The sequence below is a fragment of the Vombatus ursinus genome, unplaced genomic scaffold (assembly GCF_900497805.2).
Source record: "Vombatus ursinus unplaced genomic scaffold, bare-nosed wombat genome assembly UNPS02011369.1, whole genome shotgun sequence".
NCBI classification, from domain to species: Eukaryota; Metazoa; Chordata; class Mammalia; order Diprotodontia; family Vombatidae; genus Vombatus; species Vombatus ursinus.
This window is the reverse complement of record NW_020951147.1, coordinates 3,729,838-3,742,342: the sequence shown is the minus strand read 5'-3', so window position 1 is coordinate 3,742,342 and position 12,505 is coordinate 3,729,838. Positions and strand designations below refer to the sequence as shown.

Here is a 12,505-nt window from a genome sequence, read left to right as displayed (position 1 = left end):
TCTATCTATCTATCTATCTATCTATCTATCTATCTATCTATCTATCTATCTATCATCTATCTATCTATCTATCTATCTATATCTATATATACATATATATAATTTTTTTCTCTCCAACTACCCTAATACTGACAAAGATCTCATGAGTTATAAATATCATCTTTCCATGCAGGAATGTAAACAGTTCAACTTTAATAAGTCTCTTATGATTTCTCTTTCCTGTTTGCCTCTTCATGTTCCACTTGAGTTTTGTATTTGAAAGTCAAATTTTCTATTTAGCTCTGGTCTTTTCATCAAAAATGCTTGAAAGGCCTCTATTTCACTGAATGACCATTGTTTTCCCCTGAAGGATTATACTCAGTTTTGCTGGGTAGGTGATTCTAGGTTGCAATCTTATCTCCTTTGCCCTCCATAATATTATACTCCATGCCCTGCGGTCCCTTAATGTAGAAGCTGCTAAATCCTGTGTTGTCCTGATTGTGTTTCCACAATACTTGAATTGTTTCTTTCTGGCTGCTTGTAATATTTTCTCCTTGACCTGGGAACTCTGGAATTTGGTTACAATATTCCTAGGAGTTTTCCTTTGGGAATCTCTTTCAGGAGGTGATTGATGGATTCTTTCAATTTCTATTTTGCCTTCTGGCTCTAAAATATCAGGGCAGTTTTCCTTGATAATTTCTTGAAAGATGATGTCTAGGCTCTTTTTTTGATCATGGCTTTCAGATAGTCCAATAATTTTTAAATTCTCTCTCCTGGATCTATTTTCCAGGTCAGTTGTTTTTCCAATGAGATATTTCACATTGTTTTCTAATTTTTCATACTTTTGGTTTTGTTTTACAGTGTCTTGATTACTCATAAAGTCACTAGCTTCCAATTGCTCCATTATAATTTTTAAGGAAGTATTTTCTTCAGTAAGCTTTTGGAATTCCTTTTCCATTCGGCCAATTTTGCTTTTTAGGGCACTTTTCTCCTCATTGGCTTTTTGGACCTCTTTTGCCTTTTGGGTTAGGCTATTTTTTTAAGGTGTTATTTTCCTCAGTATTTTTTTGGGTCTCCTTCAGCGAGCTGTTGACTTGTTTTTCATGATTTTCTTGCATCACTCTCATTTCTCTTCCCAGTTTTTCCTCTACTTCTCTTACTTGCTTCTCAAAATCCCTTTTGAGCTCTTCCAAGTCCTGGGACTGATTCATATTTTTCTTGGAGGCTTTGGATGTAGGAACTTTGACTTTGTTATCTTCTTCTGGTTGTATGTTTTAATCTTCTTTGTTACCAAAAAAAGATTCTATGGTCTGACACTTCTTGAGAGATTTGCTCATGATCCCAGACAATTACTTGAGTTATAAACACTTTATTAATGTGGAGGTCTGCTTCCAATGTGGAGAATGTACTGTCCCAAGCTTCGGGGGTTTGTACAGCTGTTTTCAGAGATACTTCTAGGAACCTGTAAATTTTCAGTTCTTCCGAGGTGGTATGATAAGGGGAGAGGCATTTACTCCTTTCCTGGCCTGTGCTCTGGTCTATGAGTGACCACAAGCACTCTTTTCTGTCTTGGAACTGTGAGGAGGATTTCCTCTCCACCACCACTACAAGTCCCACTATGCCAGCACTGCTCCTCCTCTCCCCAGGACCACCCCTCAGAACTGTGACCCAGCTCCAAGCACGGGCAAAGCAAGAGATTCCTGCCTCAGCACTGGCAAAGAGATCCCTGCAATCCCCTCTGATCAACCACTGGATTCCCCCTCAGTCTGTGGGCTGAAAGCTCAGGAGGCAGCCGTTGCCCCAGGGCCATGCTCTGGAACTGGGGCTGAGTCCTAGCTTCTCTCTCATCACAGAAACAGACTTTTCCCACTGACCTTTTAAGTTGTCTTTGGCATTTGTGGGTTGAGAAGTCTGGAAACCGCCACAGCTGCCCGTGATTCACTCCTCTGAGGCCCGCTCCAGGTTCTCTGCGGCCTGCGCGCCCACGCCGAGCTCCGTTCCTCTCCCAGCCCGGCGCGATATACCTTTCCAGTCAACCATCCAGGTTGTCTTGGGCTTGAAATTTGTTCACTCTTTTTGTGGGTTCTGCTCTAGAATCAAATCTAAACTCCTCTAGAATTGAAAGCCCTTCACAATCTGGTTCCAACTCATGTTTCCCAAATTATTTCACAAGACCCTCCTTTATACACCCATTGATCTGGTCAAACTGTCCTTAGAGTTCCACATACATAACACTCCACTTCCCATCTTGGCCTTTTGCTCTGACCATCCCCCATGCTTAGAACACCCTCCACCCTCATCTCTGCCTCTTATAATCCTTAGTGATCAGAACAAGACTCAGTGCCCCATTCTGCACATGAAATACCACGTGAAGCCTTTCCTTATCCCTCTATTCCAGCTGTTAGCACCCCTCCATCACCTTGTAATTAGATAGAGATATATTATACACTATACAAAAGTTATACCTTGTACACACACATACACTGTTCCTATATGTGTATATAATCTTATAGGATCATAGATCTACAACTGGAAAAGCTTGTCTAGCCTGACCTCATTTTATAGATGAGAAAACTGAGGCCCAGAAAGGTGAAGGGACCTGGCCAAAATCACAAAGCATTAGTGGTAGGATTGGAAACCAAGTCTCACATGTTGTCTCCAATGTGTTCTGACCACTAAGATCAAGCTCATGTAGAATGTAAGCTCCTTGAGGGCACAGACCACCAGACTTTTTCCTCATATCCCCAACACTGAGCACTGTGCCCTGTATAGGTAGGCATCTAATAAATCCTTGTTGATTGATTGATATGTGTCAGGGTAAGTCAACTTGAAAGGGGTCAAGGAATGAGTGAGAGGCGAGGGAGTGGAGTGGATGGAGAGAATACAAGCCACTCTTTATAAGTTTTCCAAGGATAGCACTTGCTCTGGAGCAACTATCCCAACCTCCACAGATGCTGATGAATCAGTTCCCCCAGCATGGCTATTATGACTCCCCTTGGGTTTCTAAGGGCAACTCCAGGGTGTGGGGGAGCGGAGGGGTGTCTTTTCACTGTATTCACAAGCCCCTACCAGTGTGCTTCCCCTTCTTGATTCTCAGTTGACATAAAGTAGTTAGCCAGATTTAATCAGCTTTTTAAAAAAGGTATTTACTGTCATGGTGTAGTTGGTACGAAACCTTCCCCTTCCCCAAAGTAAATGACACACTCTGACCAGCACCGACAAAGTCGAGGGGAAAGCAGGTTCAGGATTCGGAAGCACATTTAGTAAAAGGGCAATTCAGGGACAGCTGGGTGGCGCAGTGGCTAGAGCACCAGCCCTGGAGTCAGGAGGTCCTGAGTTCAAATGCAGCCTCAGACACATAATACTTCCTAGCTGTGTGACTCTGGGCAAGTCACTTCGCCCCAATTGCCTCACTAAAAAAAAGAAGAAAAAAAAAGGGCAGTCCATAGCTCCTAGAAGTTCTATTTGCCCGAGTTCCCAAGATGTTTGCTTTAAGTATGGGGTAGTTTTTTTTGTTTTGTTTTTTGTTTTGTTTTTTGATCTTTGTTTTTTTTCCTGCTGAGCTCTTTACTGAGCTGGCATCTATATCCAATCCATCCTTGTCTCCCAGCACAGGCACTACTGTCAGCTGTTCCAAAGATGTGCTAAGATGTTGAGAAGAGAGCAGGAAGTCCAGCATCCTCCAGACCCTTAAAGCTCCCAAGATCCTCCTTCAGCCAAAGTGACAGGAAGGGAAGCTGAGGCAAGCCCCCAAGGGCTTCCTTCTCAGAGGTTTCTCTAAAATGCTTCCTGCTGTCTCACCACTGAGTGGAATCCCCAATTCTAACTAGCTCCATGGGCACATACAAGCTGCAGAGACAGTGATCAAGCCTTAAATTAAGCTGAGCAAACTTCCCTTTGTACCTGTGAAGGTAGCCCTGTTCCCTTCATACCTAGTAAACTACTGAGATGGTTTTTCATCTGATAACTACATCAGGGTCATACTGGAAAGGGGGAGGGGAAAAATACACTTTGGGGAATAACAGAAGGAATAGAAGATGATTTCAGGATGGGGGAGAGGTGGATTGAGAGGACTGAAGGGAATATGAGGGTGAGAGAAGATGGGTAAGCTTCTTTCGGGGAGGAGCTGGGTCGTTTTTGTCTTTGCCTTTTATCCTCAACCCTTCGCACAGGGTCACACACAGACTCCTTGTACATAGGAACACAGATTTAGAGCCAGAAGGGACCTGAAATATCCCTTAGTCATAGGATCTTAGATTTAGGACTAGAAGAAAACTTGGAGGTCACCTAGTCTAACCTTACCCCTCGTTTTACAGATGACAAAACTGAGGTGATAACAAAAGAGAGAAACAAGCATTTATTAAGCACCTACTATGTGCCAGACACTTCACAATTATTATCTCATTTGATCCTCACAACAACCTAGTGAGATAGGTACTATGATTATTCCCATTTTACAGTTGAGGAAATTGAGGCATACAGAGACTTAGTGACTTGCCCAGGGTGACAAAGACAGTCAATATCTGAGGCTGAATTTGAACTCAGGTCTTCCTGACTCCAGGCCTAGTGCTCTATCCACTGTGGTGCCACCTAACTGCTTTTAAGGCCACTTTTCCAAGATAACACCAGGAGCTTTAGGTGGGATTAGAACCCAGAATCTTCTCGTGTTAAATCCAGCCACCTTTCTGCTGTCACAAGTCTAACCTCTTCATTTTGCAGATTTCATAGAAGCCCGAAGAGGTGGTGACTTGCCCACTGTCACAAAGTAGCAGAGGTCAGATTCAAACCTGACCCCCCAACTTCCAGTCCCACACTCTTTCAATCAACCAATAAGCATTGATTAAGCAACTACTAGACACTGGAGACCAAATTAAGCTAGACACTGGAGATCCTCTCTGAGCTTCTATTTGACGGGGGAGAGACCATATGCACACAAAAAAGTCTACAGAAAATAAATGCATGGGGGGCAGCTAGGTGGCAAAGTGGGTAGAGCACCAGCCTTGGAGTCAGGAGGACCTGAGTTCAAATCTGACCTCAGACACGAGAGGCTTACTAGCTGTGTGACCCTGGGCAAGTCACTTACCCCCATTGCCTAGCAAATAAATAAAAAAACAAATAAACAAATACATGGTGCTTTGTGCCCATCTGCCTCCCCAACCAAGGCTCCCGGCTCTCAGCCACCCCCAGGCTTTAGGTTCTGAAGCTCAGCTTGTGTGAGATGGCTGAGTCCCTTTCAAGCTCACTCAGGAGGTATTTGCTTTGTGATTATGGAATCTAATGGAATAGCTGCCTTCAAACACCTCATGACAGAAGGACTAGATCAATCCCTTGGCTCAGGCTGACCTAGAACTCGTTTACAAAAGATGCAAATTTCAGTTCCCTCTAAGAGAGAGCTTCCTTACAAGAAGGACTGTCCAAAGTTGAAGGGCGAGGGGAGGGGAGGGGAGGGGAGGGGAGGGAAGGGGAGAAGTCTGGCCTTGAATAGGAAGAAGACTCTGTGTGTGTGTGTGTGTGTGTGTGTTTATGCCTTTGTCTTACAACCCTCCCCCATATCCCCCACATCTCAGACCCCTTTGTACCTCCAGGGCCATGCACCGAATATGAGTTCAGGGAGATTTTGTTGACAGCTGAGAGGGGATTCCTGGGGAGCCCGGCAGCAAGTTGCCAGGAGTCTCCCCTTCCCTTGGGGGCCTGTGGTGGAGGAAAGGGTGCCTTTTGTACAGGAGTAGCACTAGATGGCCCTCACTCTACTGTTCTGTCCCTTCTGATCTAGCCTCCTTCAGCCCCTCTATCTTCCGAGTGGTGGGTGGGGCAAGCGAGCAGCCTGAAAGCAGCATAACCTAATCAATCACAGATTGTGAGGTGACAGGGACTCTTGCTGTCATCCTGTTCAACTCTTTTGTTTTATAGATGAGGAAACTGAGTCTTGGAACCAGGATTTGAATTCAGGTCCTCTCCCAATCCAGTGTTTTTTCCAAAGCCCCATTCTGGTTTTTTTTTTTGTTCGTTTGTTTGTTTTTGTATTGTTTTGTTTTTTGGCTAGGCAATGGGGTTAAGTGACTTGCCCAGGGTCACACAGCTAGTAAGTGTCAAGTGTCTGAGGCCGGATTTGAGCTCAGGTCCTCCTGACTCCAGGACCAGTGCTCTATCCACTGCGCCACCTAGCTGCCCCAAAAGCCCCATTCTGTGAAAGCCCTAATCAACACTTACTAGGCACCTACCATGTACCAGGGACCAGAAATACAGAGAAAAAATTGAAATATTCCTTTCCTGGAGAGCTTACATTCCATCAAGGAAAACAACGTACAGATATATATGTATATGTATATATGCATGTATGTATGTATGCACCCATCCATATGTATGTGCGAACACAGGCATACACAGGCACTGGGGAGTGGGGGAGAATCAGAAAAAGCGTCATGTGAAGGTAGCAGGAGCTGAGCCTTGAAGGATAATTGTGGAGCTCGGGGGAGTGCCCCGGGCACCCAGGCATGGGGCATCATCAGTGTAAAAGCCATGTACAGACTAGATAAGGACCTCCTAAAAGGCCCGTCTGACTGGACAGTGGTCGTGGAAAAGGGAGTTCTGTGTGATAAGGCTGGAGAGCTAGAATGGGGCCTGCTTGTGAAGGGCTTTGAATGCCCCCTGGGGGAAAGCCAGGGCCGTCCCCTCTGCCCAGCCTCCTCCAGGCTGCCCTGTGTGATCTTCTCCAGCCAGGAGAGACTCCTGTCCTCAGACCCCTCAGGCCTCTCTGTCTGCCCTCCACGGTGCACATAAGCATTTTCTTCCTTGCGTCTTCCTTATTTGCATCGGGTCTGAAACTCCCCAGCTCAGGGACCGGGTTGTTTTCCACCTTTGCAGGCCAGGGCCTAGCATAGAGCAAGCAGGTGGTGATCCGAACCGCAGCAAGGCCCAGGCCCCACTCCCTAGACCTGGCCAGGAAGCCTGACTTTGGTCCTTGGATCCTGAGGGCATAGCATCACATATCTGGAGCTGGAGGAGCCCTTGGGGGGATTCAAGTCCAATCCCCTCATTTGGCAGATGAGGAAACTGAGGCTGAGGCGGGGATGGCATGCCCAGTGTGACAGAGCTGTAAAAGTCTGAGCAGGATTTCTGATGCCAAGCCCTGAGCTCTACCCACTGTATCACTTGGCTGTGGTGAGGCCTGGACCTGAAGGAGGAGACCAGGCCCCTGTCCACGGCCTTGGGGGCCAGGATTGAAGCTTGGGCCCAGGTTCTGGTATAGGCTGCTCAAAGGCACTGATTTCGACACTCCTTCCTCCTGGTCTGAGCGGCAAAGGGCCTTCTTTGCAAAAAAGAAAAAACAAAAAGGTCTTTCTGTAGCAAATCCCCAGGGTAGGTGAGGATCTGGAGGATCTGTGTCCTCAGCTGTCATGCCTGTCCTCCACCTTCCAGGAGACCACGGCCTAACCCGTGCAGATGCCGCTTCCGATGTCCGGGGCTTCCACCCCAGCCCAAGCACCGCCCCCCTCCCCCACCCTCACCGCCCTGATCCTTGCCCAGGCACTGCCCTCCTGGGTCCTCGCCCCAGCCGTGGCCCAGGCTGAGGCTGAGGGCGCCCCTGGGATTCTAGGCATCCGGGGGGGGGGGGGGCCCGGGGGCCCCCAGCTCTAGGCTGGCCCTTCCGAGAGCAACTGTGCGAGCCTCGCTGGGCGCCGGGCGCTGGGCGCTGGGCGGGAGCGGGCACAGCCAGACAGCCCTAGCCCGCCTCTGGCAGTCTCTTACTCCTCCTCCCCCAAATCTGGGGGACCAGGAGAAGACTGATGCCGCCGCCTGCTGGAGGCAGGCGGGGACACAGTGCAGCGAGGAACCCCTCAATCTGCCGGCTCTCCGAAAGCCCCAGCCCAGTCTGGGCGCATCCCAGGGCGGGGCTCTTCGGACGGGTCTAGGTGCCCGGGTGGGACGGGGGCAGCCTCTGGTCCGTCTGTGCTCTGGTGCACTGACCCCCAAGCCGGGGGACCTGGAGAGCCCACCCCCTGGGTGCCCCCTCCTCCCAGCGGAGGGCGGGATCCCGCGGCGGAACTCGCCCCCCGGCGGCGGCCAGGGGCAGTACGAGGGGGAGGGGGGCCCTTCCCTCCTCCCCTCGGCCCCTCCCCCTCCTGCCTCCTCTCCTGCGCCCGCCCTGACAGCCGCAGCCGCGTTGTCCGTGCGGGGCCGCTGCGGCTGCGGGGCCGGGGGCTGCCCCGGGACCCCCCGCCCGCCCAGGCTCAGGCTCGGGCTCGGGGCCGCCTAGCCGGGCCCCCGCCCCGTCTGGCTCCGCCCGCCCGCCCACCCGGCGGCCCCGCCGGGGATGCGGCGGAGGCGGCGGCGGAGGCCGAGGCCGTGGCTCTGAGTCCGAGCATGGCCGGCCCCGGCCCGACCTACCCGCTCCACCGGCTCGTCTGGGCCAACCGGCACCGGGAGCTGGAGGCCGCGCTGCACAGCCGCCAGGTGAGGGAGGCCCACCGGGCCCTGATCGCCCCCTTCAGCCCGGCGCGCCTGGCCCCCCATCCCCAACCTTGGCCACCCGTGCTCCCGGCCCGAGCAGCCTCCTGCCCCGCACCCCCCAGCCCGGCCCAGCGGTACGTGGTTCAGCCCAGCCCAGCCCAGCCCAGCCCTCCTCCCAGCCCGCTGACGGCTGGCCTCTCCGAAGGTCTGGCCTCTCCGAAGGTCTGGCCTCTCCGAAGGTCCGGCCGGAGAGGCCGGGGCAGGGCTCCGGAGCCCATCTTCCAACTTTCCATCCCTGGGGGCGGGCCACCTGCAGGCCCCTGTACCCCCGGTCACCACCAGCGCCACGAGCCTCCTCTTGGTCGTCAGAGCCCAGCTCTGCACCCCATCCCTCGCCATGCCAGGGCCCCCGTACCCTCCCCCTCTCTGCAGCCGGCCAGGCTGCGTGATTACTAGGTTAGGCTTTCGACTTCCTCTGAGCGCTTCCTAGCCCCAGGGCGTCTCTGCCAGCCTCTCGCTGGGTCTCCTCGTCTCCAAGGCACTGCACCCCTCTCTGCAGCACGACATTGAGTCAGTGGATCCTCGGGGTCGGACCCCCCTGGAGCTGGCCGTGTCCCTGGGGAACCTGGAGTCAGTGCGAGTACTGCTCCGGCACAATGCCAACGTGGGCAAGGAGAACCGCCAGGGCTGGGCAGGTACCTGATGGGGAAGCCACTTAGGAAGGGTGAGGAGGATGGGGCGCTGGGGTGGCCTTCCCAGCCTGACCCAGCTGACCTTTCCAGTCTCACCTCCTGCTTCTTCCCTTGACACCATCCCCCCACCCCCACCCCCCCAGCCAAGCGAGGCAGCGGGTTGGCCTCGGAATGAGGAGGATGTGGGTTTGAATCCTGATGCTTGCTGGCTAGCTGTGTGACCCTGTACGAGTGGCTCGACCTCTCTGGGTCTCAGCTTCCTCAGCCCTAGAGTGAGGGCACTGGACGTGACCTCTGAGCTCCCTTCCAGCTGTACAAGCACGATCTCGTGAGTGCTGGCCTGAGAGTCAGGAGACCCCGCTTCTCATCCTGCTGTTCCAGCCAAGTGCCTTCTGGTGGCAGACAAGCCACTTCCCCTTTCCTAGGCCTCCTTCCCCTTCTAACGTGAAGGGATTGAACCAGGTGCTTTCAAAAGTCCTTCCAACTTGGCGATTCTGGGAGCTCACCGTCCCCCTCAGGGACTTTCTCCTTCCCCAAGGCCCAGTTCGGATCCCAGTGATTTTTTTTTCCTTTCCTCATAGTCCCCCTCTCCCCGCCCTGGCCCTTCCAGCCTCTCCGTGGCCCTTGTCACATCCAGCCCAGGAGCCTGCACTCAGGACATCAGGAGTGGATGGTCGGGTGGCTGGGAAGGCCATGGGCAGCATGGGCCAGATGAGGGTGGGAATGGCGCTTTGCGGGGAGGTGGCAGATGCCCAGGTGATGGGCCCACTCTGTAGTCCTTCAGGAGGCTGTCAGTACCGGGGATCCTGAGATAGTCCAGCTGGTACTGCAATACCGGGATTACCAACGGGCCACCCAGAGGCTGGCAGGCATCCCCGAGCTCCTCAACAAGCTTTGCCAGGTACAGGGGTGCAAGCTGGGCAGATAGGCGGGAGTTGGGCTGGGGTGTGTGCGCTTGCCCGTGCCCAGGGTGCTTTTGCAAGCGTGGACAGTAACAGCAGCAATCCTGAGAGGGAGGCCAGGCAAGGTTCATTGCCCCATTTTACAGATGGGGAAACTGAGGTTCAGAGAGAAGTTAAGTCCCCTAAAACCACAGAGTTTGTAGGTGTCTGGCCCTGATCTTACTCTTCCCTGAGAGCAGGTTTTGCTGGGAGAAGAGGGAGATCATCAGTTATGCACACACACCTCTGTACCCCCATTGCTGTAGACTCAGGAGTTTATAAGCCCTTTCCTTATAGCCTGGTACAGTTGGTAGTGCAAAGATTGTTTTACACCTGAGGAAACTGAGGCAAACAGAAATTGTCCCTTGCCCAAAGTATACGAGGTAGGATGGGGACCCAGGTTGCTCCTGACTTCGAGCTGGTCCTGCCAGGATGAAAAGGGGCTGGATATTTCCTGGAGAGGGCAAGCTTGGGGAAAAGCCATGGAGGTGAGGGGTGGGGCAGTTTGGTGGGAGGAGGTCAGGGTCTTCTGCTGCTTCACAGTTTGCTGGTGGGACCACCACCTCTGAGGTGCCCTAACCTGCTCCTCCCAGCCTCAGGGAATCAATCCCTAACAGGTGGGTCCCTTCTGTCTATCCCAGGCACCCGATTTCTATGTAGAGATGAAGTGGGAATTCACCAGCTGGGGTAAGTGGAGACTGGGGGGGTGCCACTGGGTTGGGAGCAGGAATCCCCACCCCATAGCACAGGGGGCCGGTTGGCCAACGTAAGGGCCCGCCCCTGTGCCATTTGCCAGGTTGGGCCCTCTCTAGCTCCTGACCCATGCCCACAGTGCCCCTCGTATCAAAGATGTGCCCAAGTGATGTGTACCGCGTGTGGAAGCGCGGCCAGAGCCTGCGTGTGGACACCAGCCTCCTGGGCTTCGAGCATATGACGTGGCAGCGGGGCCGGCGGAGCTATATCTTCAAGGGCCAGGGTGAGAGAAAAGGGGAGACTGCTGTCGGACCTGGCATCTGGGCCAGGATGGGCTGGGCACCCTTCCCCCTGCCCTCTCATCCGGCCCCATCCCTATGCCCCAGAGGACCTGGCCCCTTGGAGCCTAGGCTGGGATCACGGGCCAGGGTCAGTGACTCAAGCTCCCCCCAGAGGCCGGCGCCCTGGTGATGGAAGTGGACCATGACCAGCAGGTGGTGCGCACGGAGACCCTGGCACTGGCCCTCCACGAGCCCGAGGCCCTGCTGGCAGCCATGCAGCCGAGCGAGGAGCACGTGGCCAGCCGTCTCACCTCCCCCATCGTGTCCACCCACCTGGACACCCGGAACGTCGCCTTCGAGAGGTCAGCCCAAAACTGGGAGAGAGGGGAGGAGGGAGGGACTCCCGGGCCTGGCTTTCAGGGAGCGCCTGGCTTAGTTGGCTGTGGGCAACGGCATCGGGAGTCTGGGCTTTGACACGAGCTGGTGACCCTGGGTGAGTGACTTTACTTTTCTATGCCTGAGTTGCCTCATTTGTAAAATGAGTTTAAAAAAACCCAAAAAAACAAAAAACTTGCCCTGCCTACCTTACGGGGTTGTGAATTTTTCTAGCCAGAAAGTGCTATAAAAAGGTGACTTAAAAAAAAAAAGATTGCTGAGATAAAAGGAATGACTCAGGAAAAGGTCAGTTTCCCCATCTGTAAAACAAGGGGGCCTCTCCTTTCCCTTCCAGCTCTGTCTTTGGCCCTTTATTTTACATCCCAGGGCCTCATTTCCCCTCTCTGTAAAGACCAGAGGATTATACATCATGACCCCAAGGTTGCTTCTTTCTCTAGCTGTACCATTGTAGGACCCCACAGAGCCAGCCAGTGCTGGGCACAGGGTAAGGAAAGGGGCTTCCCCAAGGGGGAGCAGTATCTCCTGGCCTGCTCCATGTCTCGTTCTTCCAGGTAGAGTCCAGCCGCTGCCCCTGTAGCTATCTATGGCGGAGGCCCAGGAGAGAAGGGTGGGTGCTTAGGGATGGGCAGGCTCCTGGCCTCCTACATTCTAGCCTAAATTAATTCTCCATAGAATATTTTCTAGTATTATAAGCAGTGAGCTCGAGGCTAGCCCAAATACGCTGGGGTAGCCCAGAAACCTTACCACCTACTATAACATTGTTTCTATGGGAAAGTGTGGATAGGAGTGGAGGGAGAATGGACTTGAGGGTCTGGGGAGAGGATCTCCACTGAAACACCTTGGTCCCTTACAGGAACAAATGTGGCATCTGGGGCTGGCGGTCAGAGAAGCTGGAAGTTGTCAGCGGCTATGAGGCCAAGGTAGGGAATGGGGAGGGGCTCCAGGGGTGAGGGGATGGGGGCAGCATCTGGCCAAAGAGAGGCCCCCAGGGGTGAGGGGATGGGGGCAGCATCTGGCCAAAGAGGGGCCCCCAGGGGTGAGGGGATGGGGGCAGCGTCTGGCCAAAGAGAGG

At 52.9% G+C, this 12,505-nt stretch overlaps 1 protein-coding gene across 2 annotated transcripts in view; it reads left to right on the top strand.

The window, feature by feature from the left end:
- The first annotated feature begins 8,343 nt into the window (after positions 1-8,343).
- ANKRD13D (ankyrin repeat domain 13D) overlaps positions 8,344-12,505 on the top strand; it is a 9,388-nt gene continuing 5,226 nt past the window's right edge. Inside the window, exons 1-7 of one of the 2 annotated variants that reach the window (XM_027856062.1) lie at positions 8,344-8,433; positions 8,990-9,125; positions 9,899-10,023; positions 10,705-10,750; positions 10,896-11,039; positions 11,210-11,399; positions 12,287-12,353. In XM_027856062.1, coding sequence (XP_027711863.1) covers positions 8,344-8,433; positions 8,990-9,125; positions 9,899-10,023; positions 10,705-10,750; positions 10,896-11,039; positions 11,210-11,399; positions 12,287-12,353 — 798 coding nt within the window. Of the gene's footprint in view, positions 8,434-8,989; positions 9,155-9,898; positions 10,024-10,680; positions 10,751-10,895; positions 11,040-11,209; positions 11,400-12,286; positions 12,354-12,505 lie in introns of those variants that run through there. The other variant, XM_027856063.1, reaches the window with a different exon arrangement.